The sequence below is a fragment of the Columba livia genome, chromosome 10, assembly GCF_036013475.1.
Source record: "Columba livia isolate bColLiv1 breed racing homer chromosome 10, bColLiv1.pat.W.v2, whole genome shotgun sequence".
NCBI lineage: Eukaryota > Metazoa > Chordata > Aves > Columbiformes > Columbidae > Columba > Columba livia.
The window spans coordinates 16,425,343-16,453,018 of NC_088611.1; the positions used below are offsets into that span (position 1 = coordinate 16,425,343).

The following is a 27,676-nucleotide window of genomic DNA, read 5'->3' on the forward strand; positions in this document are numbered from 1 at the left end:
GAATGCATGTGACAACACCGAATACCGAATTTGATCTCAAGAGCCGCCCAGGACAGGGATGGACAGGGCTCTGTCAACTGTCATGTACTGTCAGCAGCTGTAAATCAGCACAGCCCCTCTGTGCTTTCCACCAGCTGAGATCCTGGCCCGTTGGACAGGGATGCAAACACCACATACAAAGAGTCGGTAAATTTTTTATTTGTTTTGTTTTTTTTTGTTCTGTTTTGTTTTGTTTTGTTCTGTTTTGTTTTGTTTTATGTTTTGTTTTGTTTTGTTTTCCTGGATGATGGAGTTCCTTTGAGAGAGGGCTGTTGTCTTAGAGCAGGCTCAGTTTTCCTTTAGGAAATAAGGCTCACAGGCAGCATGCTCCTCTGTCCCTTCCCACCTCTGTGGTCCCCTCAGTCCGTGCTGACCAGAGCAAGGATGCCGTGGAGGCAGTCCTGGACCTCACCTTTGAAACACCCTGAATTCAAGGCTTCATTTCAAAGCTGCCTTCCAGCATTTCAAAACAAGTCTGTGTCCCAGACAAAGAGAGGGAGCCAGCCAGCGTTCGGAGCCTCCTTGTGCCATGTGTGTCACAGTTTTAAATAGATTTGCCCTGCTTGGATTGGTTCTGGTTGGAAAGCAAGTACTGAAATGAGAGGTCATAGGGGAGAGTTACTATGGTAATTGAGTAGTATCACCAGTAGTTTTGCTCTTATGAGCATTAAAGCATATAATAATAGACAAACAACAGTGGTTAAAGCAAGCAGGTAGGATTACTATGTTCTTTTGTCAGAAGTATATAATGTCTTGTAGTCAGTTTTAAAGACTTCTCAACCCCCAAATCCACCCAGCAGTCACCTGCTGAGTAATTTTGTATGCCTAATCTCTAGCCCTTAACTACAAGCTTTCTGCTAATTTGAGGCAAATGGGTATTTTTGACACTAAATAGGGCAGTAAAGAATCCCTGACCTAGAAAAACTCCATTCCGAGGCACTGAGAGCAGAAAAATATTCTTTCAGCATCCTTGTGAGACCTTTGGAATGACATAAAATAGCTTTGACTAAACTGTGCTGCAGCCTTCGATTAATGGTTTGCAGAAACTTGCTGAACATCCCTACTTCAACTTCCCCCATAAAACTTGTCACTTCAGATTGCCATCAGCCACCACAACAATAATCATTTCATGCCTATTGCTAATTGCAAGCACAGCTGAGGCTCAGCGGGGTGCTCTTGCACAGTCCCAGGCCTTTATACCAGCCTCAATCTGTTGTATGGCACTTGTTCACACACAAAAAAACTACCAGTAAAGGCAGAAAGAGGCAGAGTCACAGGTTCCTTGTAATCCCTCTGCTACCCTGCTGACAACTCAGCCCTATAAGCATTCCTGGTTTTGTCCCACTCTTTACAAAAGCTGAAGTGACCTTAAGCTACTAGTATGTAAGCTTTTGAATTAAGAATACAGCTCCTTCAGGTGCCTTAAGAAGCAGTGTTGCATCTGGCTTACGAGATTCTGTTTGCAGCACCCCTGGGGTGAACTGTGCCTTCCTGTAACATGGAAAATATGAGTGTGAACTCAAGGTTCATGGCAAGGAACAGGAGGTCATGCTTCCATTCAGCTCACACCAAAGAAGACGGGGGTTTGCAGATGTTCCTGGGTATGTGAAATGACACCACCTCCCAGAAAGCACTGGAACCCAGCACAGGGCGCTTTTTTTGATAAAATGTGCCACACTCAGTGTGTTACTTGCAGATTTATTCATAACAATTTTTGTAATTTATGTATTCAGAGACAAACTTGCTATTTCAGAGACTTATTGATCATGCTTTCGCATTCAAAAAAAAAAAAAGGCAGGGGAAACAATGAACCTTGTTGCTTGAGCTGGTTGGGGTGTTGGATGGGCAGCCATGCAAGTCCACCCTTGGCATCCTTCAGCTCCTCTAATGCCCATCTGGGAACAACCCAGCCAGCCCATGGCCCACCTCATCTACCCAGCCTAGCACTCAGCAGTAAGGGTCATTGTGAAAGACAAGGGGAGCAGGAAAACTAACATGAAAGAGGCATTAAATTCCTAGCTGTGCAAATATGGTATCTACTTGCAGTTACTGGGCTCTGGTGGCATCTGAAGAGCATCTGTTTGCGTTTCCTCTGCTGTCGGGCAGGTCACACTGCACAGCACAGCACATCCCCATGGGAGCCTCGTCCCTTCCCTGCTGATGTCCAAGTGGGTGCGTGGCATCCACTGTGCATCACTGGAATGGACCCTCCACAGCCATTCCTCATCCTGTGCCCCCAGACTAAGTGCAAATTGTCTTCTGAGTGATGGACAGGAGTGCCAGTTGGCATCAATAATGTGTGTGTGTGTGTGTGTGTGTAGCAGCAAGATATGGGGAGCTGAGGTCCATGGACCTGGGAACAGCAATCAGGTCTAATCATTCTTTACAAACAGGTGTGAGGAGTTTTGAGAAAATATATTTATGCTAGTTACTTCAGTCTGTCCACAACAAAGCTTAGCTGTCCCCAGAGCTCCAGAAATGTGCCCGAAATGTGTTGCAGACCCATGGTAAAGCCCCAAAATTCAGCATCTGGGCCGTGCCCTCTGCACCTTGTGTGTGGGGACAAGATAGAGGGCTGGAGCCTCCAAAGAACCCCGTGTCCCCAACATGTGCCCCAATGCCCTTAGGGAAATGGTAAACCCACAGAGGGTGGGCGTGGTGACCGGCGTCCCGACAGGACCGCGCTGTGCTCTTTTGTCTGAAATCATCACATTTGTGTTTCAGACCATTTGGCTTTGTTGTTGTTTTTTTTAATAATATAATGATATGCAAATGTTATCTTCTTTGGTAGGTTAGTCATGAATCAGAGGGCTTGTGCATTTTATAGCACATCAACACTAGTGATAGCTAAAGGGAACATTTAATTTATGGGCTAACTTCTTTTTATGAATATGCAGGGCTTAAATTCGGCAGTTGGTGTGTGCTCTATGAAGTGACGTGACGGTTTTGTGTATCAATATCAATGAATTAGACTTTGTCTTTTTCTCATAAAGCAAAAAGTCTTTGGAGTAGCTAAGCTTTGAAAAAGAGAGCTGAGCAGTATGCCTGGCTGAGCCCTTGTCAGACGGTGCTCAAGAGGATAGAGGGATGATTTGTTTTCGGCTCAAAGGAGTTTGCATCTCCCCAGAATCCAGTGTGTTGGAGTGCCTACCAGACACACAGCAAAATGTTTCATTTAGCTAATCTGAAGTTCTCACAGCAGCAAAATCACCTTGCTGATAACTTCCAAGCAGAGGTCATAATTTCTGTTTCAGATCCGTAAAGCTGTGTAGGTGTGTGTGTCATGGGACAAACAGAAATGGCAGGACCTGCCCCAACCTGTGACTTATCCTCCCCTTTAGCAGTGACATAAACACCCAGCAGATCATTTTGTGGAAGATGAGAGGCAGCAGTGGAAGGGAGAGGATGTGCATATGTAACGTAAAGTTGCTTCGTTCCTCTGTGGGTTTTGATTTGAAAAGGTGTTGGAACGAGGTGTTTGGGTGACCTGGACATCCATGTGCCAGCACAGCCCTGGGTCACAGCTAATGTCACCCAAGAACATGACTCATTTAAGCATGTTGATTGCAGAAAAGTAATGGTTTTAAACATTAATCCCTCAGTGACAGCAGTTGCTTTGTGCCACCCAGCTGGCTGTCCCAGCACCCACAGGCACCAAGGCTCTCTTGGGGGTAGCCAGGGATGCTCTGGTCTACTATGCTGCTCAGGCCTACACCAGCTAACCAGGGTGCTTCTCTCACAATTCAATTCCAATCTGATGTCAGGACCTCAAGTGACAGCTGACAGTATCTGAGCTTGATTGCTGCTACAGAGAGAGTTCCTGCTTGCCTGTCTCAATTAGCTTCATCTGAACTCTTAGCTCTTGCCAAGTCTCCATCCTGGAGATGAAGGGTCAGCAGGAATCTCTGCCACAAGCTGCACAAAGTGTAAGCATTGAGCAAGAGATCACCACGTGCCATTTCTTTGGTGATTCATCCATCCCTTTATTTCCTCCATAGTATTAAGAAGTGGTATAGAAATAGAAGTACGGGAACATCTTTCGTGAAGTGGGGATAAAACCCTTCCACGTGCAGCCAGACCAGCCTCTGCTGACTGCTTCTGGTGGGGGTGCAGCAGCTCCTGGGTACATTAAGTTGCGCTTCAATAACGTATGTTGAGCCCACATTTTCATGATGCTGGGCTGATATAGCTTGAACACCTTTATTTGCTTTGGTCAGTCTTGTGCCAGCTCGTGCGCTTGGCTTGTGGGTGCTCCAGGACAGCGGTGCCTGAGGGCCCCAGTGCTGCCAGCTGTGCCTTCCCCAGTGACAACATCTGGTGTTGGAGGCACACGTCCAGCAGTGCCACCCATGCGCTGCTGACATGCTGGCACTGGCTGCTTAGCCGGTGTCAAAGGCTGAAGGTAACAAGTCACCGGCCTCAGTTTTGCAATTACAGAGCGTTCGGTCGTCTCCATTCACCGGCAGCACTGGCAGCTGCAGCAGCTAGAGGGAAAGGGACATATTTGTGATTCAGAGACCCCCACCTGAGGGAAAAGAAGGTGCAGCAAAAGATGGTGATAATACCTGAGGTAGGGTTTTAGGGTATTTAGGAGGGAGCTGAATTTCAGACTAACCTGGATGGGCCTTGAGCACAGATTTTAATAAACTGGTCCAGTGTTTTGTTTTGTTGGTTTTTTTTCCTTTAACTGATTCTGTATTAATTGCAGCTGGTTCGCAGGGTAGGTTTTGATCTCTCTGTGTGTGAGATTGCGAGAGAAGGGAGTGACTGTGCATACAGGGGCGTGATGGGTTTCTGTCTGCAGACCACTTTGTAATCAAGCCTTGTGCTGAGCGCCATGGTGAGGTTTTGTGATCCCCCCCCTCCGCCACAGCCCTTGCTTTTCCTTCTCTCGGGGGCTCGCTGCTCGTCTGTGCGGCGTCAGACGTGCCATGGCAGCCCTGCGTGAGCAGGGAGCTGATCCACAGCCCACCGGAGCCTTCCTGTGCTGCAGGGCTGGCAGGCTGCTGCCACACAGCTGCGGGCCTTTTTCACAGACAAGCAGCAAAATTTCAGCCCCTGGAGGGGCCCTGTGAGTTCAGCAGCTTCAAACAAGCTCATTTCTTTGCTGCTTTTCCATCTTTCATAACGGTGAGGGTGAAACCAAAGCATTTCCCGCACAGGCGCCTATAGGTGCTTACAGCAGCATCCTCATCCTCACCCGCAGCCCAACCCTGCCCCGCACCAGCCTCCCCTCTGCTCGCCGTCAGGGAACCAGATTCACCCCGTGGCTGGTTATGTTTGAATTTCAAGACGGTAAGTAGCTTGAGTGTGGGGCTGACACACTTAAAGGCAGGACTGTGTTCTCGCTGTGGGAGGGTGAACAGGTTTTAAAAAGATATATATATATATATATATATATATTTGATTGGGCCAAACACACACCACTGCTGGCAAGTCCTCTCAGTGGCAAAAATCAGATTGCAAAAACCTCACGGTGGCTTTGTGGCCGTTAACCCTCCAAATAAGTTTGTTGTTGTCATTGTTAAAAATTCAACAGCTCATGCATGGAAATTCTGTGTAGGAGAGGGCGCCTGTCTCCCGCTCTGAGTCTGTCCCATCCCATGCACGGGCTGGCTGGTGGGGCGGGTTGGTGTGACCGTGTGCGGGGTGCAGCCCGTGGCATTTGGGGTGCAGCCCTCCTGTGGTTGCTGGAGAAGTCCTGTCTCTCTTGCAGCAATGGTACACCAGCTCGATGAATGTCGTCTGCACCTGGCTGACAGACCGCATGGACCTGCAGCTTCACATCTACCAACTGAAAACTCTCATTAGGATAGTAAAGGTAATCAGCTGATGCGTTTTCAATCCTGTCTCTCTGTTGGAAGGAGTGTGGTTTTTTGCCTGCGTGTGTGCGGCATGTTCTGTGTAATAGGCAAACTGTCACCAGCAAATAAATTAAGCCATTCATTAATATTCTTAAAAATTAAGATAGTTGTGTGCATGGCATGTAGTGAAGAGGAACTTGAAGTGCATATAGATGCAAAACACAGGTGTACAATTAAAAGCAAAGTAACAGCTTGCATGAAAAAGGGGAAAGTCTATTCCTTTTTGACCACACCTGTACAGTAAGTGCAACAAAATTAGCCATTTTCTGGACACATATTGATCACACCAATGAACTCCGGTGCTAAAAGGGGTTAAATCAAACCACAAGTTTTTAACATTCTTTTACTAGAAACATTTAAGCCCAGCTATGGCTTGTGATTATCGTCAGAATGCAAATGAGGATTGTTCTCATAGTTAATTGAAGTTGTTTCTTTTACAATGGGTGTATATAATCAACTCCAAGAGATCACAAAGGTGAGATAACATACCCGGAAAGTAACATTTTTTTCCTTGAGTGCACGTGTGTGTGTGTGTGTGTGTGTATGTGTGCATGCCTGGGACTAATGATAATTATTTCAGTGTGAAATCACAGTGATTTACATGAAATAATAAGATCACAGAAGGGGGTAAATATATTTTTGATCATTTTAGGTTCTATCTAATGCTTTTTGGTCTAGTATTTTATAATGTTTATGGTCTTATGTGCAGTGAACACATTGAAGGCATGAATAAATTAAAACTGAAATGTATTAAATGTGCTTTTCATAACTGAAAAAAAACAGGCACAGACAAATTATTTCTACTTGTCAACTAGCTGAGGAAAGCTTTCTTCCTTGTGCTTTATTTATACCAATATTACATTCAGATGCAACTACAACAAATCCAAAGACTTTCTGAAATAGCAGAACAGTAAATGGTTTCTGCACAGAGCACAATTAAATGAACTATGAGGCCAGAGTTTTATCTCAGAGTCAATAAATTTTTAAGCGTAAATTCAAATGAGAAATATTAATTGTAATAACAAGGGAAATACAGCTAACCATGGAAATACAACTCCCGTTTCAGAATTAGGTGAAGAAAGAGAGATTTAAGAAACACATGCCCTGTACTTATGTTTATACATCAACAATTTTCCCTGGACTTAGTTTATTTAATCCCAATACTGTAGGTAGGATTATTTAATACAGAGCATTCCGGGAACGTGTAATCACGTCTGCGGTTACCGGTGATAAACATTCTGCTGCGTGAAGAAAAATAACTGGGCAGATGAATGCAGGCAGAAGCAAGGGCAGTTAGTTGGAGCAGAGCCCCGATTTGATGCTTCTGTGTCTTTTTAGACCCCCAGCCTCCCATCTGCAAAGCTCCCCTGAGCAGCCCCTGTTCCTCCAGCCCTGCTTTGAAGCTTCCATGCAGCCACCCGGCCCGGCCACCCTACAAAGGCCGGGCTGGAGCCCCAAAGCCATAATTTGTTTCTCCAGGCACCCAAAGGGGACGTCTGCTATGGCACAGCCTCTGCAAAACATCCCTGGGGCTGGGGTTTCCCTGCTGTCACCGCTCTTCCATTACTGGCCTCAAACCTGGGCATGGGGACACAGGCTGGCTCTTGCGGAGGAGCCGGTGTCAGCCCTGACCTCTGTGCTGTCTCCTCCTTCCTCCGTGCCTCTCCCCGCTTTAGAAAACGTACCGGGATTTCCGATTGCAAGGTGTGCTGGACTCCACCTTAAACAGCAAAACCTATGAGACCATCCGGAACCGGCTGACGGTAGAGGAGGCCACGGCGTCAGTCAGTGAAGGCGGAGGCCTCCAGGGGATCACCATGAAGGACAGCGATGAGGAAGATGAAGAGGACGACTAGGGATGCTGACCCGGAGGAGCGGCTGGGCATCGCCTGGTATCCGTGCATGTACCTCGTCTGTAACTCAGTTAGCCACATTAGGAATTTTTCTGTCAGCTCTAAATGCCCATGAGAAGTTTACCAATACAAATGCCATGTTAGCTGTGTGGTAAATAAGATTAGCACCTCTCTTTGATTCATCGGTTTCCTAATTTCATATCTATACGTTCATAAGCAATATGGAGCACCATTGTTTAATACTGTTAATGGAAAAAAAAAAAAACTACATAGAAAACATGCTAGGTGTGTCCCTGTTATAATTAAAGTTTAAATGATGCTTCATTAATGTACTGTATATACATTGATGGTAAATTGTTGTGAAGATGAGTGAATCGAGTCCTTTCATTTCTTTGTTTCTCTTCTGTGGATGCCAACTGCTTAAAAATTAATAAAAAAAAAACAGCTTTGTTTTTAAAAGAAGAACGAGGCAATTACAAATGATTTTTTTTGTTCTCTCTGTTCATTTAAAAACCAGAAAACAAACAAACCCAGACAGCCGTTTGAATCATTCTGCATCCTAGTTAATGTACCAGGCTCTTCCCTTCAATATGCAGTTAACTCCATAGAGGCTACATCCCAAAGGATTAGTCATTCTAATTGCCACACCAGATTAATCCTATCATTATGGATATATCATGCCACATTACAAGTCCAAAGCAGTTGTTTTATGTTGACATTTGCTCCTCTAAATGTTACATTTTTTGTTTAAATTTCAAATAACCGTGTATGTACAAAGACAACTTTAATTACAATCTTAGACTATACAAATGTGTTTATAATAATATATTGAATATTTATTTCGGTAGATTGTAACCATAATTTACAATTCTTCTGTTTCACAATGGTTTTTATATATGTCATGTACATTGCATTTTGACCAGTAACTGCATGTCCATCAGTCCCTCCTCCAGAGCTTTTACTTTCTGTGTAAAATAGTGATCCATTTTGCTTTTTTTGCCTTATACAAGCCGACAGTTGTAAAAGTGTGAGAACTGTGGCTTCTCAATAAATAACTATTCAGATGTCCCAATAATAAATTATGGAGTCTTTTTATGTCTGCCTTAGGAAAGAAAAAAACACAAGCTGAGATGTAAGAGCCCCCACCTCTCAGAATAAAGGCATTTTCTTTTCTCATGGGTGTTTTTACAGTTTATTAATTAAGAAGATGGTTTCCTGATTTGCTCCCCAAGATCAGGGTGGGACCAGACTGACTGTTTCCCAGGTACAAGGGCATTTCTGCTGTCACCTGAGCAGCAGTGGCCACCATTATCTGCACTCTATGTCCTACGATTCATCTCTGGACCTCTAATTGATGGTCTGCTCAGGCACAGCCCCTGTTGTTACATGGTTGTGATCCTTGCCCAATACTTACCTTTCACCAAAATACCTCAGTTTGTATTTTAACTTCTCCCAAAGTGGTGAATTGCAGCAGCCTGCAGGGCACTTAGAAACACACGGCATGGGGCAAACCTCAGGCTGACATTAAAAAGCAGGTTGGTTTGATGGAAGACATGTTAGATTGGTAGTTTTCCAAGAGGCTTCGCAGTCGCTCCCTTCTGGCAGCCAATTCAAACCAAAAATGACTCCTGCTAGCCTGGATTTCAGTCATTTGAGGGAGAAGCAGAAGAGCTGATGTCCTTCACCCTGAAACACAGCAACCATCCAGGGGAACAAGGACAAATGTTCACCACCCACAAAGAAAAGATGGGCAAACGTTGGAAAAATGTCCTGCCTGGACTAACCTGCCTGACATAACAAATCGTTAAATTAAACCATCTTCCAGTGCCCAAGAGCCATGAGACACTCCCTGGACATATGAGAGGAGGAGGGGACTTCTGGGACCAGCCTGTGGAGGGGGTGTTGAGTCCCAAATGGGACTGGGATAGTTACGCGGCCTGGAGCACATTCTTACACAATGCTGGATTTCTTGGTCCCTTCCCTCGGTGACAGAGTTCAGCACCTGGCTCTGGAGATCCCCTGCAGCCCCATCAGGATGGCCAAACGTTGCTTCAACACACACTGACCGGTGGTGACCAGCATACACCACCCTCCTTGGGAACAGAGACATTGGCAGGGCTTTTACTGTAGGAGCAGGTGGTGGGCATGCACATTTAGCACATGTTCATAAACCATTTGATGCACTAGGATAGACAAGTTTGGAACCCAGACTGTAGACCAGCAGACCAACTTGGTTTTTTGTCTTGCTCCATGATGCTGGTAAAGCATTGCCTGGAAAAACCACCCCTGAGGACTTAAGTGGAAATGTAGCCTTTTGGCCACTGACACAGGAAGCTCTTCCCCCTTCTTACCCACCCTCCAATTATGCAAGTACTTGGTCTTAACTCCTCAGAGGAACTGAGGTAGCAGGTGAGTGTTTAAGTCCCACAGTTCTAGTGCCTCTGCAGGTCTGTCACTGAGACGTGTGTAAAAACTGCCTGTATCCCAACATCATTACGCTTGGAACCTTCCATCACACCCCGAAGCCCTCACAGGACTTGCCTGACAAAACAAGTCTCAGAAGACATAAAGTCATGATCAAACCACAAGCAACACCTAATCTCTTCTTTCTAGTTAGCCGAGATCCACACACCTATTGGTGCATACATGTGCTCGTGCCCTCTTCATCCTCTCCCGCAGTTGTCCCAAATATTTATATGAAGAGGAGGCACTGGGAAGTGCACCGCTTACCTGGGGTGGTCACCACGCTGGTAGCAAAGAACACTCGGGGCGATGCAAATTTATAGCTCAGCTCTAAGTCAGGCAAAGCAGAGCTGGAGAAACAGCTTGATTTGGCTCTGGAACTGGCTCCCTTTTATATTTTTTTTTTAACATGAAATATTTATTGGGTAAAAACACAGCCCACTTCCACCTGCCACCTTTCAAAATAGCGAGCCTTGCTCAGTTTTTTGAATGAAAGAGTGTGGGTGCAGCCTTCAGGAGATGCTCCTTGGCTGAGCATCACTAACGCACAAAGGTGCCTCCCCAAAACGGCAGCAATGGGCACCCTTGCTTGAGTTTCTCTGTCATTAGCAGGGACCCTATAGCCTCTGGCAGATTTTCATCTGTCCTCAAACCCAATAAAGCACCTCAGAGACTCTGTAACAACCCTGAGGATATGTAAGACTTGATCACGCATTCAAAACAAGGAAAGCATTAGCCAGCTTACTTCTTTTAAGGAGTTTGGATCCAAATTATGACCTTCAAGTTACATAGTTAAGCGTGAGCAGGGAGAAGAGCTGATGTACAAGCAATGCAGGATTTAAACTCCTGCTCCAGAGCCTGCAGCCTGTGGTTTGAGCAAAGAAGCATGTTGCACCCTGATCCCCATCACCTTTAATCCAACAAATGGTGAAGTAGGTGCTGACAGCACAACCCTCCCACCCAGGTCCTGCACCACAGTACCAGGAGCAAGAAGTGCCAGGTTGGGTTAATCCTGCAGAAATGCTGAATCCAAAATGGTTTGATTTTGTCTGAAAAACATCAATCTGGGTTAAAAGCCCTCCTGACCCACAGACTACACTTTGGACAGGACTCGGGCTCCTGCAAAGCAAAGCTGCAATGGCTGATGGATGGGAGCACCCTGGCAAACCCAGCCGAGGAACGGAAAGGTTTGCTGCTGGGTTTGTTTCAACCCATTGCTGCGGTGGAACGAGCTCCAACAGTCAAAGAACTTCCTGCCAGTACAACTGCACCTAGATGAAGAATCTGCCAGTACAGTTATGTCAATCAGTTTTGGGGAAAGAGGAAAATTTCATTCTTCTGCCAGCAAAATTTTAAATGATAGATCAGGCCAAAACTTCTCTCATATTTACAGGGAAGTCCAGTGAAAATATCCTTTTTTTGACAGACTTACTTAAAGCATGTGGCATGGAGACTGAAAATGCTATCAACTATTTGACTGACAAGTGTCAGCAGCTGTTCATCCAATTTGTTTTATATTTCAGCAACGAACAGATTCTTTCCTCTCTGCTGTAATGCACGTCTCCTGGCCCATAGGCATCTTAGAAATTGCTTTTCTGCCTCTCAAGTGACCAAAACGTCAAAAATATTAGAAGACAATTTGTGTTCAGAAGCATAAACACACACGCAGCAAAGCAAAGATGATTTTGCCAGTGTTCAGGCTGTGTTCTTTTTTCAAAAGTCACAGCAAACCTAAGGCAAAAATTACTTCTCTAAGCTTTAAAACAAAACACTAAAGTAAACAACGCACCCGATAAATCAGCACAGGTTAAACCATCAACCACCAAGGGAAAAAGCAGTCATCTAATGGCCAACCAAAACACAGCTGAGCCATATTTCAACCTCTGCACTTTGTGTGTGAAGTTCACGACTCTGCACCACAGTCACCACCACCAATGTTTGTTCAAAAACCTGCTTCGTGCTGTCATCGTTCAACAGAGCTACCGCCACGTCAAGCTCAGTCCAGCTTGGAGAGTCATTTAAGCCATTCACAAAAACCAGCCTTCTTCATCATAGGTCTAGCAATGCTTTCAGAAAGTCTTTGATTCTTGGCTGCATATAATAAAAGTTACAATTATCGCATTTGCCACCCATTCTGAACTTGCTGGACTAAAAAGCCTGCATGACACCTCCCTCCGGTGAACCGTATTCAGTGGTATTTCCTTTATTCAAGCACATTAAGCTCTTGAGCTAAACCCAAAGTGATATTCTCCTCAGCCTTTCTAAAAGATTCATATTCCATTTCGAGTTGTAAATCTGCATTTGTTGTAACTATGCAAAATATGGGAGAAAAAAAGTGCAGAGATTATATGCAATCTGCCAGCAGAGTTGTGTGCCATGAGGAAAATGCCTCACAGGTCAAAACAAAGAAAAACACTGAGCAACAAATTAGTTGCAGGCAGTAGCTAATATGGAGATCAAAAGATTAAAATCAACATGCAACGATGAAATCACTGGAATAATAGGAGCACTTAAGAAGATTAAGTCAATAACAGAGTCCAGTAGTACAAAAATAAGATTTTGATTATACTGTAAAATTTGATATTGGGAGAGCAAAAGCAATTACAACCATGACATGCTTCGCTCCCCCTGCCTTAGACCATCTTGGCTCATTTCCTATGCAAGGAATACAGTTGTTGAAATAAACAGAAATGTTATGACTCGAGTGCTTGATTCAAAAACAAACCAGGTGGTCAGATCAGATTGGTGACTGACAGGACGGGTCTGTACGAGGAGGACTTGTTGCAGATCCTGGAGGATACGACAGCTGGGGGGAACAAAGGCCGCACTGGTTAGGACTGTTTTCGGCAGAGAGAACTCCACAAGCAGCTGATCTCGGGGGGATGTCCCAGGCTGGCAGCTGGAGAGGAGAAGCATGTGCTAGAAGAGAGGAAGAGAGAAATCACTCAGAGTCTTCAAAGGAACATGGTGGTGAGCTCTGATAACGGGGAAGGGTTTTTTCTATCCAGCTAAACCAGCAAAGATTGCAGGTTTGGGTTTGGGATGCACATAAGAGGCAGAGCACACAGCAGCCTCCAAGCCCACATGGACCCTCACATAAGGGACAGGAACACGTCCCATCGCCATGTTCACCGGTGCTGGGAGTCACCCAGCAGCACAGCCCAGTGTGGACAGGAAGAACAACCCACTGAAGGGCAGCTAATGCTCACCACAACAGACCTACCCTTGGTCCACCCCGGTGTGTAAGCAGGAAGAGATGAACCAGTCCCTCCAACGCACATTGGCCATGGCTGTGGGACACCAACCTCATCCAGCTTATAGCTCCTCCAGAGAGAAACAGTCACCCTGGTGGGGGACTCCACACCCAAGAAGTTTCAGAGCCCTTGGTGGGTTCTGCAATACTCACCATTTCATGAGGAAGAGCCTAAGCTGCTCCCCAGAGCTGATGACCTGCCTGGGCTTTTCTCTAAATTGTTTTTTCAGCATCACTAACTTGAGCCCCAACTCCACCCCAAAATCACAAGCTAGGCTCATAATTAAATCAAATAAATAAATTATCAGCTATTTTTACAGAATTTGTGGGTGTTCTTGAACATTCAGGGAATACTTGGGTCATGCATTGAAGTTTTTTCCTGCAATAGCAAGGCCTGGATTTTTCATTCAGGTTCTGATTTTTGATGGGATTTTTTAGCAGTTCTGGGGTAAAACTGGCACTTTTCTTATGCCCAAGCGGCACAGCAGCAGTTTTACCAGTCAGGCTGGGAGTCCTGCCAGGGTCTCTGCAACTCAGCCACCACCACCAGGGACAGGGATGCTGCAGCCTGGCTGGTCCCACATGGCCCAGAGGAAGCAGGTGACATGCTGCCGTCTGCTGTCACCTCGGTACCTCGCAGCCTATGGGGTCCTGCTCTGCAGCAGGTGAGGACACCTGTGACAACAGTTCAAACAAGAGCAAATACAAATCTCAAACAACATAACATGTGGCATAGCCAGAAAATCTGGTCAACACCGAGTAGGGAGCGAGTTGCAAAAAGACGGTGGAAAGATTGGCTTTGGAAAGATTCCTACTCTATTTGATTTTTTTTTTCATTGAAAAAGCAAGTAATTTTGAAAACAAGATGTTTTTCTGTCTCATTAAAGGGAGAATAATTCAAAACACGTGGGGTTTGTCCCACTTATTTTTTTTTGGCCAACCTTCTTTCAAGCAAAAAAGGGAAGGAATAGGAACACAAAACTGAAGTGGGCTTCTACTCGTTTTCACCACTTTTTGCTCCTTTTTCTGAAGCGTTTTCAGTAGGAAAGTGAGAACAAGGCCATCCCCCCATTATATTCATCTTCTCTACTTCCTCCCACCTTTTCTCCTAAATAGAAAATAAGGGGAAAAAAACACAAAAACAGAAAAATTTAAAAGCTCCCACTCTTTGAAAATGAAAAAGTATAACATTTCAAAACATTAGGAAGGGACATCTTTTGGTTTCAGCATGAAGAAATGAAATGCAGCATCTCTCCATTACTGCAACATGAAGAATGACTATTTTTGATGATAAGGATGGAGAGCAGCACCTCACCCCTTCAACGTCTTGCTTGCCTTACTTGCCGGGTTGACTTCGGACATGATGTGGATTCCACCGATTCCTCCACTGCCTCCTGGGCCACACCTGTCTCGCACCAGACTTCACCCAGGATGTCTCTCTCCACTCCTCACAGGCAGGCAGTGTTTTGGGGACATAACGCCTGGCTGGGATTGAGCCATTAGTTACCATTCCTGTTGACAGGCAAACTAGAATAGGCTCTGGCTCACTTTCTCTGAGCTGCGGAAGGAGGAATGAGCCGAGAAAAGAGTTCATTCAATTGCTTCTGTTTGGCAGCTCTGCAGGACTCTCCGCATAGACAGAAAGAGATGTGGCAAGTAAGGAGTTGCCATTTTTAGAATTACATAAGCCAGTTTGATTGCCATCGAGGAACTCTGTGCAGCTCCTGCCACGGTGCCCTGCCAGGTGCTCTGCAGTAGGGCTAGATTTCAAACAGCTTTAGGAGCAGGTCAGATACCAGCTCTTTAAAATTAGACTCAGGTTAAAAACATCAATGCTACTCTTGCCATCACTGACAACATCAACCAGGGCAGTCCAGTGCAAAATCCCTTCCAAAATCCCACTAACCACATTTGCTGTGGGACCCACGCCATGCTGCAAAACCTAGCTCCCCAGAAGTGTTTCATTATGAAAAAACAAACAAATAAAATCTAAAAAATAAAAACTATTAAAAAATTATCTACCTATGTATATGCAGTAATGTGTGCACAACTCAGTGAATGCGCAGAAACAACAGCCTCTGCTGCAGACAAGGTGGCCTCGCCATTTATTGCCCCTGCCCCACACACAGCATTGGTCACCACTGGGTGACACACGGCAGGGTCACCCTACCAGCCCTAAGGGCCCTGCAGGATGAGAGAGACTGCCCGTGGGGGCTGAGGTCTTGGTACTGCTCCCATTACACAAGGTACCATGGCTTCAAAGGGGCAACGGGAAGCAGTCAAATGGATAACCACCCCCTCTTCACCCCAGCCCCAGACCTTGCTATCCTGTTTCCACATTCATTGCACACTAATTTGTCCAAAAAGTGTCTGTCTCTGACTACCGCGAACCAAACTCTGACCATCCCTGGGCAACACTCTGAGGGGGTAAATTGCTGCTTTGAATCAAGCCAGACCCAAACCCAGCATGGTGGGCCAGGCCCGGGCAGCACTGCAGCCCAGCCCGACCCTGGCCCTGGGCTTCGCCACTGCACCTTGCACCAGCCGCAAAGCTACAAAGCTACATCCAGAAACTGTCCCCTCAGCTCACAAAGGCAGCCTCGTCCTAAATTCTTGGGCTGGTGGATTGCCCAGCTGTCCATCACCTTATGCTACTACTATTACAAAAAAAAAAAAAAAAAAAAGTATTAAAAAATACATATAAAAAGCGAAGCAGCATAGAAATCAAAGCCACCATTTCAGAGAGATCGAAGCATAATGTTAATAACTTTCGGCAGCTTCCACTGTGGAGTTTAAGCAGCTGCCAAGTTAAATAACTAGGAGGATCCTAAGTTGTCTTTCAGTGGACCATAAACGCTCAGCGCCGACTGCCCCGACGGGCGCGGGGAGCCGGGCCGGGCCTGCGGGGACCCTGCGCTCCCCGCCCGCCCCGGACCAACCCGGGACGCACCCCGGAGCCCTTCGCCCAGTTGGGTCTGTTTGTCGGGAGGCGAAAGGGAGACCCCGGCCGGTTTTCGATCTCAGCGTCCGGGGAGCGTTTGCGACCGGGGCGTGTGGGACCAAGTGATGAGAAGAGGCGTTCGAGAAGCCCCGAGCGAGCCCGGCGCGTTCCGCGCAAGGGGTCGGGGCCGTCCCGACACCGCCGTCGTTTTTTGGGGGAGAGAGCGGTACAAAATTAACAGTAAGAGCGATCGCGTCTGCGTCGCGAGAGGCTTCGCACCGTGCGTCTTTCCCGGGAAGAGTCCGCAAACCATTTCTCCCCTCCAAACACCGGGGCGTGAAGGATTAAAACCCCACGGGAGAAACAGAAAGCGGCAGAAAGAGATGGGACCCCGCAGCCCGCCCGACGTGCAACCGCTCCTGTCCCCCCAAAGCTGGGCTGGGCCACTTCGACCCCTCTCAAACCCACCAGCCCCGTTCAGAGCTCACAGCGCAGAAAGGGGTGAAGGCAGGGCGGTGAGGCTGGGGCAGCTGGCTCGAACTCAGTCATTTGTAATATGCTCGCCCGAATAGCAGAAGTCCAATCGATAGAGACAGCCTCCAGCTGTGCCTAAACCTGCGATTTCAATTAAAATACTGAGCTCCGATGCCCGCCTCTTAGCTGGGATCTAAAGCACTGATGCACAAGGCGTGCGGTACCCCGGCTCGTTGCCGGCTGGGAAGCACCGGCACATCCCGGGTCGGTACCCGGCCTCAGGCTCCGAGAGTCTTCTCCGGGCCGCGGGAAGGAGGCTGCCCCGGGGCTGCTGTACCGGCTCCCCACCACCGTTCCTCGCCCACGGGAGCCCCGAGGCCTGCGGGACCCGCTGTCCCGAGCAGGGCAACTGGTGCGGAGTGGCGGAGCCGTCCGCTCGGCCAGGGAGGCAGAGATCCGGGCCAGAAAACACCCCGGCAAGGACGAGGGCGGCGCGGGGAAGCTGGCAGCGAGCTCCCGGCCCCGGCTCCGCAGCCCTCTTTTATCCTGCCCGAAATCATCTCGTTTACAGAAAATATTTGTTTGCACTATTAGTTGGTACTGGAGTTAATTACTCAACGTGTGAGCGGGGAGTAATATGGATAAAAGCAGCCCCAGTGTTTATTGTGTGGGTGAGCTGTTGAGCGGTGCTTGAATAAACTGCAATTAGGGTTAGATAGAGATTAATTAACATGTGAGTGGCAAGGTGTAAAATAGTTCCCAACCCTCCACTCAGTATAATCTGCAGGCGAGGAAAAGAAGTTTGTGGAGGCTAATTAAATACTTTGCTAAAGCCGGCGAGCCCCAGGAGCGAGCGGAGCGCAGCCGCCGCCTGCCCGCTGCCCGGCGGAGGTGCGGGTTGGGCGGGCAGCTCTGCGCGGCTCCTCAGGGCTCAGCCAGGCTCTCCCGCAGCCCATCCACCGGACGAGGCTTGTGCCGATACCTGTAGCTCTCCACAGTCCCGACCCACACTCTCCCGCAAAAAGCGGGGCGGTTTTCCCCTCCCTTGCACGGTGACCCGTTATAGCCAGGTGGGGAGGATGGAACGGGCAGGGCTGCGAAACGCCAACACCTGATGCTCCAGTCGGGGACTCCCCCCACCCCGCAAGCCGAAGCGGGGTGTCCGCCGGCCCGGAGCGCAGCCCCGGGACAGGGCGCTCCCCTCCGCCTGTGGGAGCGCCGGGGGAAGTCGCCGCTTTCAAAGTTTGTTTCTGGAGCGTGTTGTGGTTCGCAGGTGAAAAAGCCTGTCTGCAAACAGCCGGCAGCGATCTGCCCCGGCGGGGAGAGGAGGCGCGGCTTTGTCAGCGCCGCACAAAACCCCCGAATTCCTCCAAACTTTCTTAGGCGTGCTAGGGAGGCAGAAAAAAAAAAAAAAAAAAATAGGGGCCTTTTCATTGCTTGCTTTACCTCTGGCCAGGCTCAATCTAAACCCTTCGCTCTCCCCCCTCCTCCCCCGGATAATCCTCCCCTTTATTTTAGAAACACACAAAACCAGGTTCCACGCAGCGCTATAGTGGCTACAAGTGAAAGAGAATTGAGCGCCCTGAATCGCTGGTGGAAAATTGGTTGGGCTGAATAGCCCCGGCAAGGGACGGGGCGGCTAATCAGGGCCGGGAAGGTGCTGCCGCTGCAGCCGGGCCCCCCTAAAACAGGTGGACACGAGGCTCTCTCAATTACCGCGTCCTTGCATCTGAGGTTTCTGCAAACCCTCCCCTCCCGCATCAAGTCGATTTAATTAGAGAGAGGAAGGGAAGAAACCCCGGCATCCAGGCACTATAATGTTGCGTCGCCTTTTTTTGGGGGGGGGGGGGGGGGGGGGTGGGCAAGAACAGGGCTAGAAGGGAAAGGAAGAGTCACACGGCTGCCCCCCGGGGAAGCGGGTACCTTTCGGGGGCGACAATTCGCAAGACTCCCGTTCGCAGCACAACGGTCCTTTCTTTTTTTTTCTTCCTAAAGCAGCGAAAACCCAGCCCCGGACTCGACTCTCTCCCCGTTTATTTAAGGCTAATCACCAGCTACCCTGAGAGGGGAGGGGGTGGAATTAAACTAAGTTTAATTAACATTAATACAGTGTACTAATTAATGGGTTGGCTATTAATTTATACATGCTGGGGAGGCTCGCAGATAAGTGACAATTTATTAATTATCTTCCAGCTCGGTTGCAACGGAGCTGATTGCAGATGGGTTGCCAAAATAACCCGAGCATGGTTGCGTGGTAGTTGTTTTAGGAAAAAAAAAAATTAAAAAAAAAAAAATCATTCTCCCCCTTCTTAAAAAAAAAGAAAGAAAGAAAAAAAATCCTCACGCTCACTCGGAGTGGCTCTTCTAACCCCAGCGAGAACTGGAGCACTCTTTTCCACCCAACTTGTGAATCGCACTTGCCTTCTAATTTGCCACATGCAAAACGATTCCTCTGCTTTGCAAGTTGCTTTTTAAGAAGGGAGAGAGAGAGGAAAAAAACCAGCTCGCACACGAGCGATTTGTGCGTCTTAAACTGGAAGGAAATTGTGCGTGGAGGGAGGGGGGGCTTCTCTTCCTCTCTCTGCCCCAACCCACCGCGCTCCAGCCCGGCGCCTCGGCTCGGGGAAGATCCATGGTGGCATCCCCATGTCATTCTGCTCGAAGTGACTTCATGTGATGTCAGCTTTAAATGTATGAGACCGTGATCTGACGCTCAGGAAGATGTTTGCTACCAAAATGTGACTGTGGCCACACCGAGCTGCTTGGATATGTCTCGCCGGCACTGAGTAAAGGTAAGGGGTCCCAAGGCGAGCCCCGCCGCCCCTCGCCGTGCCCCCGCCCCACATTTCCCGCACCGCGGCCATCGGTGGGGCTGGGCTGGGTGGCATTGGGCTGGGGGAGGTTTTTCTTTTTCTTTTCTTTTTTTTTTTAATACTAACAAGGTCTAGCTTGCATGTTACTTTAGCGTGTTCCGCTTAATGAGCAGTAATCTGGTACCCTACGTGCCATTGTTCTTGGATATGTTCATTTGAATGTAAATAGGGAGGGGGTGCCGGGGGGGGGGGGGGGGGGAAGAACAAGGTGCTTATTAAATTGATTTGTCTCCTGGCTTTTCTGGAATGCAGAGCCGAGAGCGGGAGCGAGTCGCTGCTCACACCAAGTTCCCGCACGGTGGAGCGACATGGCGAGCTCAGGGTCGCTGGAGACGGTCATGCCTTCCTCCTGCCCCCGGCACGACGGCAGGGCCGCTGCCGCTAACCCCTCCAAGACCCTGGCCTTCTCCATCGAGCGGATCATGGCCAAGACGTCGGAGCCCAAGCCAGCCTTCGAGCAGAGGCACGGCGGGCCGGAGCCGGACCCGGGCAAGAAACCGCTGAGCCTCTGCTCGCCCCTGCCCTGCGTGATCCCTATCCCGCCGCTGGGCTACGAGGTGCCCTCCAAGACTCTGCTCAACTACTCGGAGCTGTGGAAGAGCAGCCTGCGGGGCGGCGCGGGGCTCTGCAAAGCCAACTGCGGCGTCTGCTGCAAGGCAGAGCTCGCCCTGGGCCAGCCCAGCGGCCGGCTCATCAAGCCGCAGGTCATCCACCAAGCAGGGGCCGTACCGGCCTCTCCCCGCTCCCTCTACTATTTCAACTATCTGGACGCCGCGTACCACCCGGCCGACATCCTGCACGGACAGCTCTTCCCCGCCGGCCTGCTGGGCGCCCCGCCGCCGGGGGGGCTCTCGGCCCATCAGAAGCTTTTCCTGCTGGAGAACGCCAAACTGGCGGGGCTGGCGGCCGAGAAGCTGCCGCCGCCACCGCCCTTCGCCCACAAGGAACGGCTGCCGGGACACCTGGACCAGGTGATGAAGGAGGCGGCAGCGGCGGAACGCGGCGGCCCCCCTAAGGGCCACACCAAGCTGGGAGGCGGCGGCAGTGGGGCGGCGGAGGGCAAGCCCAAAAACTTCACCTGCGAGGTCTGCGGCAAGGTAAGGGGGGCGCCGGCATGGGGGGGACGGTGAGGGGCGGCCGGCGGCCCCGCCGTGCTTGACCTCGCCTTCCCGGCGCTTCCCCGCAGGTGTTCAACGCTCACTACAACCTCACCCGCCACATGCCGGTGCACACGGGGGCCAGGCCGTTTGTGTGCAAGGTCTGCGGGAAGGGCTTTCGCCAGGCCAGCACCCTATGCCGGCACAAAATCATCCACACCCAGGTAGGTGGGGGACAGGCGGGATGTGGGAGGCGGCGGTTCCCCACCTGCTCTCCCCGCAGTCCCCCTGACGGGCTTCTTGCCCCTCGGTACAGGAGAAACCCCACAAGTGCAACCAGTGCGGGAAGGCGTTCAACAGGAGCTCCACGCTCAACACCCACATCCGCATCCACGCCGGCTACAAGCCCTTCGTCTGCGAGTTCTGCGGCAAGGGTTTCCACCAGAAAGGTGAGCCGGGCCGAGGGCCCCCGTGGGGCCCTCGCCCATCATTAGCGGGGATTAAACGCGGCGAGTCCTGCCCGGCTGGGGGAGAGAGGGGCACGGGCAGAGCCGCCGCCGCCGCTCCCAATTACTTTCCCTCTAAGCCGGGCCGCATCGCCGGGGACTGCTGACGGTTCTCCCTAAATGCTTTTTAAATGAGAGGTGCCGGGCCTTGGTCCTAATCCAGAGCCCTCCATTTGCCGCGGGTCACCGGGCTGACCCTGCGTCTCATTTGTGCCGTGCCAGTTGCGCGCTGCTCCACGGTGACACGGACCGAGTTTGACAAGTGGGACGGGGTGCAGAGGGGTAGACACTTCCTAAAGCCCCCACCCGCCCTTCCCTACCTTACCTGTGCGCCGTGCGGCCCGGGCACCCTCGGGTAACCCCCTTTTCCATCTTTTTCCTCTGTCGCAGGCAACTACAAGAACCACAAGCTGACCCACAGCGGAGAGAAGCAGTACAAGTGCACCATTTGCAACAAAGCCTTCCACCAGATCTATAACTTGACTTTCCACATGCATACCCACAACGACAAGAAGCCCTTTACGTGCGTCACTTGCGGGAAAGGATTTTGCAGAAACTTTGATTTAAAGAAGCACGTCCGAAAGTTGCACGACAGCGTCTCCAGCGCTCCTCCGCCGCCGCCGCGGGACCCTGGGCGCAGCGGGCAGAGCTAAGGGCCCGGCGCCCCTCCCCACTCGGACCTGCTCCACCAGGCCAGCACTATTTATCCAAATCAGCCTTTGGTTCTCTTGTCTTTTCCCCAGCGAGCTCAGCCGCCGGTAGCAAGCGATCCCGAGCCACAGTTGTATATAAGAGGAATCTTATTTAACGGCGCGTTGCACCGCCGGAGAGGGCCAGGAGAGGCCGGGCTGGCCGCCCCCCACCCGGCACCAGGACAGCGCTCTTTATACGTGTCTGTAAATCTCCATTTTAAATGTACGCTCGAATAAGTGAGGAATATATATCTATATATATCTATCATGGGACAATAAACCGGCCCTTCACAGGTGTCTCATTTCCCACCTCGGCCCCGGTCGAGCGGGGAGAGGGCTCAACGGCGATATCCCCCGTGTAAACGCGGCTTGCGGGGGCTCCGGCAGCCGGGCCTGTCGCTCCGGAGCCCAACGAGGGCCGCGGGCCCTAGAGGAAACAAAACGAGGGCGGGAGGGAACCGGGCGACTTTAGAGGGCTGCTGCTCCCCGGGAAAAGGGCAGCGCTGGTGTGGGACCCGCCGGTCCCGGCCGCTGCGCGAAGGGCAACTAGAAGTTTCCTAGTGCCGCTCTCCGGGGTCGGTTCATTACCGCATGTTTAAGCCGCTCCTGAATGACTATCTTTCCCTGCATGCAGATGAAATGATCTCACGCTTGCTTTCCGAGTAATGACCCAAATTAAGAGAGAAAACACAGACCCTTCAAACCGCATTACATTAATCTAATCACTCCCAGCAGGCCTCAGAAACTCTTTTTGATCAGAATATGGATAATCAAGCACTTGGATTACACTAAATATTCCCTTCTCATCTCCCCCCTTCCCTCACTTCTAATATGCAAGTGTCTATTCCGGCCACGTCGTTAGGAACAATATTATTCTAGCGGAGAGAGGAGATTGAGCCGACCGTGGCTGTGCGTGCTACTCGGGCCGAGCTTGCCAATGAAGAGGGGAACGAGAGACACACCAAAATGCCTGGGGACGACGTAATGGGGAGTTCACCTTTCTCTGCTTAATTGAGTGGTTAAATGGTGGGAGGCGAGGACGACCACAGATCGGCGCCGAGCGCAGGAACGGGAGGCGACCCCGCGCTCCAGCTTTCTGGATTCATTATTCGGCTACGCTGCTCCGCGATTCCCGCGGAGCGGGCTGGGGTCGGGGGGCTGACAGGCCCCGTACTCCCGCTGGAGGGACGGGGACGACTTCGGAGTTTCTCGGGGTTTGCATTTTTAAGAACCAGAAGTAGCGGTTTGATGTTTCGGGTCAGGTGAGGAGCGGGAAAGTATGCCCAGTGATCCTGGCAGCAAGGAAAGACAGTGCCAGAATTTGTTAAAGGATTTTTTTGGGAGAGATTTAGGTTAAAAGAAAATTTAAAAGGACGGGGGAAAAAAAAAAAAAAAAAAGCAACACTCGTCGGCCTCAGTCACTGCTCTGGAAAACTTTGGGTGGGAGAAACCGTCCCCCAAGCGACGGGGCTGTAGCTCAACCCCTTGAAGGTGGATCGCAGCTGCAATCCGCCAGCCGAGCCCGGCTCTCCCGCCGCCGGCACAGACGGGGCGGGACACCCCACAGGTTGGGGGCAGCAGGAAGGGACCCCCTCTTCGGGAGGGCACTGTGCGGAGGGAGGCCACGGCAGGACGAGGTGCCGGAGGAGGGGAGCGGAGCGTGAGCAGCCCGAGGAGCCGGTCCCGCTGCCAGGTCCGGGGGAAGCGGCGCTTCCTCCGCACCTCGGGCACTGAGAAGAGGTCTGGGCTGCCAACCGGGTGCCGAAAGCGGGAGCCAGGTGCGGCTGCGGGCTCCACAGACAGCGAGCAGGCTGCTTCCCCAGCCCTCTTGATGATGCGAGAGCAGTGCGAAACCCGCTCCCGGCAAGGAAATTAAGGAAGCGCGTTCCTCTCTCACTTTTATAAAAAGCGACGTTGTTTACAGAGCCGTCGGGGGGGGGGGGGAAGCATCCTCGTCACGGCTGAGGGCATCCTCGGGACACCCTGACGGGCCGCTGGGTGGGTTTGGTCACCTCGTCCCTCCCAGGAGGCAGCGGGCAGCCCTTCCCGGGCCGGGTGTCGCTCCGGCTTTCCCCCGACCTCGGACGCACTGGGAAGGGGCCACCGCAGCGCGCTCACCGTCGGCCGGCCCCGGGCCCCCCCTCGGGATCTCACCCGGATCCCGGCACACACAAGCCGCAGATCGCGGGGGAGGGGCGGCTCTGTCAGACACACACACGCCAGAGACTCCAATTATCTTCTCCCTCACAAGATGTTTCTGCTGTCCACGACTGCTCACACTTCGGCACTCTTGCCAGCAAGCCTCAATAACAACACAAAACCCGCACAAAAACCCCTCTCCCGGCGCCGCAGCCGCGCACACAACAGATTGAGCGGTGCCGGTGCCTCGGGGGGAGGGTTAGAGGTGCCTCCGTGCAGAGAGAGACGTGCCAGAGCCGTCGGGCTTTCCCCCTCGGCCCGCCCGGCCCGACCCGCCACCTCCCCGGGACCAGGCGCACCCAGGTGCTTCCCGCCGGGCACCGGGAAGCGAACAACCTAAAGGCAGCTGCGTTGCCCTTTTCCCTGCACTCCGCTCTCCAAACGTCTGAGCAACCAGTTTGCTGCTAGAAACATGTTAATTGCCAACGGAGCTCATTAAGGCATGCACATGCAAAACACAGCGAGAGAGATTAAATGGACAAAAGCGCAATAATGAACTGTCAACAATCGGACCCATCTACACGACCAGGAGCACTCAAGAATGAGGCATTTAGAGGCAACAAAGGATTGTCTGGGACAGGAAGAAAGGACGACCTAGACTTTTGTTTAGTCAACACAATTGATTACAAATGAGAGATTAACAGGATAGCTTCAGAGTTTTTTTGAAGGAGGCAGAAGAGAAAAGTCCAATTAAGTGCACCGAATGTTAACTACATTGATTTCCACGGCCAGCCCTAGAGAAATTCTCATTAAACCATCCCTGGCGATCCCTTTTGGAAAGTAATTTGTCTCCCTGATGGAGCAGAGAAAGGGAGCCGTGTAAAGAGAAAGAAGCGCTAGTTCTTGGCACAATGAGCTTAGGAGACACACTGGAAAGAGCCAAAGGGGGAGTTAATGAGCATCTGACAAGCCGCTTGGACCCGGGCCTGGAGAGCAGCGATGAAAAGATGGAATTGGCCAACAACTATTCTTTATATCAAACATAAAAAGGCCAATCTGAAACAGGGCTGCTCAAAGCTGGTGGGGAAGAAAAGAAAGGCCCCCACTGGGGGGTGGAGTGGAGGCCTCAACTGCCCCATTGGGACGGAAGAAAGAAAAAATGCGCAGGCATGTCCCTCTCCCGATCGAGTGGAGCGCCGGACCTCGGCACCTCCCCCGGGCCGGGCACGTCCGAAGGGGCCCGGCAACCCCACAGAGGTAAATCACTCAGTAGCCCAAATCGCAGCTGCCCTGGCTCTCCCCGAGGCAGTACACTCTGCAACTCGCCTTCCTCCTCCCCGGGGCTGCATTCGCCCACCTGCACCGAGCCCTCCCGCTGCCCCGGGCTGCGGCCTCCCCAGGGGACCGGGCACTGCAGAGCGCAGCGCAAGGCAATGCGCCTCCTCTCCCCTCATGTAGACACAGCTCGCTCCGAGGCTCTTAAATCAGATTACAGCTCGTTAATAACAATTTTGGCTTAAGTATATGTTGACTTAGGTTTAGGAATGGCTTAGCACTTTCGCTTAAGTCAACACTACGGCTAAATTGACACATGCCTTCCCCAGCCCACCGGATCCTCGCGGATGTCCAGATGCCCGCAGGACTTGTCCTTTTCTCGCTTTAAGCCGTTTTACAGGACTATTTGAATTATACTTAAGCGAGCCCGCCGGGCCTCGAGCGTGCCAGCCTACCCCCGCGTGTTGCACACGAGGGTCTTCCCCATGGAGGGGCTTCGCAGGCCCCGCCACCTCCCAGGGTGGGGATATGGCTATTCTTCCGTTCTTAGAGTTCTTCCCCAGCCCCCGACGGCGCGACCCATGCCCACTCCCTAATACCTCTCCACCTCTCTCCTCAAGCCCCCTCTACTAATACAGATTTGGAAGCCCCGGGAGCCGGGGCTGCGCTGCTATCCGCACCCGAGCTCTGCGGAGAGAAGAAGGAGCGAGAGGCAGCTGCGCCCGTAGCCCAGGGAAAAGCGGCCCGGCAGAGGCACAGCCCTTCCGCCACTACCGACAGCGGCCACGGCGGGAGTTACCGGTTCCCCGACCGCCTTTGACCCCAGAAACAACCACATGCAGAAGGGCCAGCGAAGGGGCAGGTGGATCCCGGGGCTGTGCAGGCAGAGGGGACGATCGGCCCTCGGGTTGGAAGCGAGGCTGCTTGGTGACACGCTCACCCCACGCCCTTCCTCTCCCTAGGGCTCCTGAAGGCAGATCTCACACCATGGCCAGCTTTGCCCCAAACTATTCGCGTTCCTACCCCACCTCTTGCTGTAACCCACCCCTTCTTCTCCCGAACCACCAGCCCTGCCGCTCTCCAGGGCAGCCTCGGTGTTTCAGCACCTAACACCATCACCAGGGGGCTTCGGTAAAGACACATAAAGAGAAGGAAAGCTCCCCACTTACCATTCTGCCTCTATCGTCCTCCCTAATTCTCCAGGTGACCCTTCTCTACCTTTGAACCCCACTCCTGGTTTATTATCACCACTAACCCTACCCAGACAAAAGCCACAAGCTCATGTTATTCGTATTTTTATAAATTATCTCTTGCAATTGTTTAATTGATTGAATCACAGAAAGGTGCGCTCAACACGTGCCCTCAATTTAGAAAGAAAAAGAAGTGGGGCGAGCATTTAGACTTCCGTGCTTTCTGTTTAGGAAGAGGCTACCTTTCCCTGTCAGGTGGACCGCGAGGATCCCTTCTGCTCCCTCCCGCCCCTCGGCTGCGCTGAGCGTGCTGAAAGTCAACGGTGCTCTTAAAATCCGTAAAGATCTACTTTAAAGTGACTCTGGTAAGAACGTTTAGTCACGGAAAATCCTTGATGTCCCTAGTGGGGATGGGGAAAAAATGCTGTCCAACAAGGATCTCAGAAAAAGGCTCTGGTCCCAGAGTTTATAAACCTGAAACAACACCAAACTTGACTTTTCCTATCGATATTGCATCTTTGCCGTTTTCTACCTTTGCAAAAGAGGCAGGCTAACGAGTAACTTTAAACGCGATCTGGTCCGGAGACGGGAGAACTTCCATCTGATGGGACAGGGACTGGGCACCTCCCCGGACCCGCAGCGCCGCAATTCGCCTCTCTCGGACCCTCGCCGAGCCTTTGGGGGCACCTCCGATTCCCTGCGGACCACCCAGCCCGCGGGCGATACAAACAAACGGAGGCCCAGCAGGTTCGGAGAACTCTGCGGCGCTGCCCCGGCAGCACGGAGGGGCGGCCCCAGCGCCGGGGGTAACGACAAAACCCTCGCCCAAATCCAACGGGCCCGGGCGCTTTAAACCACCTGAAAGCCAAATATCTGCCCAAATCAGCGCCGCTGCTTCGGTGCAACGGGAACGTTTGTCCTTCGAAGGGCGCAGGCGTTTTAAATCGCACAGAGAGCATCTGAGAGGTCCTGCAATCGCGTTCCCAAAGTCCCGCTAACTGTCTGGTACTCCTTCTA

At 50.9% G+C, this 27,676-nt stretch overlaps 2 protein-coding genes and 1 long non-coding RNA gene across 14 annotated transcripts in view; 2 read left to right on the forward strand and 1 right to left on the reverse strand.

The window, feature by feature from the left end:
* Nucleotides 1–8,932, forward strand: part of CADPS (calcium dependent secretion activator) — a 211,435-nt gene extending 202,503 nt beyond the window's left edge. For all 12 annotated transcript variants that reach the window (XM_065075553.1, XM_065075561.1, XM_065075555.1 and 9 more), the window contains 2 exons: nucleotides 5,756–5,860; nucleotides 7,580–8,932. In XM_065075553.1, the coding sequence (XP_064931625.1) occupies nucleotides 5,756–5,860; nucleotides 7,580–7,759 (285 nt within the window). In that variant the 3' untranslated portion in view covers nucleotides 7,760–8,932. The remainder of the gene's footprint in view (nucleotides 1–5,755; nucleotides 5,861–7,579) is intronic.
* A 4,071-nt stretch (nucleotides 8,933–13,003) lies between these two features.
* On the reverse strand, nucleotides 13,004–21,827 carry LOC135580471 (uncharacterized). Its single transcript, XR_010475127.1, has 3 exons — nucleotides 21,689–21,827; nucleotides 14,817–14,957; nucleotides 13,004–13,138 (listed from the first exon to the last, which is right to left on the reverse strand). It is a non-coding gene; the product is annotated as an uncharacterized LOC135580471 (long non-coding RNA).
* On the forward strand, nucleotides 19,341–22,352 carry FEZF2 (FEZ family zinc finger 2). Its single transcript, XM_065075566.1, has 5 exons — nucleotides 19,341–19,679; nucleotides 20,013–20,857; nucleotides 20,947–21,081; nucleotides 21,174–21,306; nucleotides 21,754–22,352. The coding sequence occupies exons 2-5, from the start codon at nucleotides 20,069–20,071 to the stop codon at nucleotides 22,014–22,016; spliced, it is 1,320 nt and encodes a 439-aa protein (XP_064931638.1). The 5' UTR covers nucleotides 19,341–19,679; nucleotides 20,013–20,068; the 3' UTR covers nucleotides 22,017–22,352.
* The last annotated feature ends 5,324 nt before the right edge of the window (nucleotides 22,353–27,676 follow it).

Coding starts and splice junctions, on each gene's coding strand:
- FEZF2 (XM_065075566.1), top strand. CDS start 20,069: ATGGCGAGCTCAGGGTCGCTGGAGACGGTCATGCCTTCCTCCTGCCCC. Junction 21,082..21,173: donor ACAAAATCATCCACACCCAG/GTAGGTGGGGGA, acceptor CCCTCGGTACAG/GAGAAACCCCACAAGTGCAA. Junction 21,307..21,753: donor CAAGGGTTTCCACCAGAAAG/GTGAGCCGGGCC, acceptor CCTCTGTCGCAG/GCAACTACAAGAACCACAAG.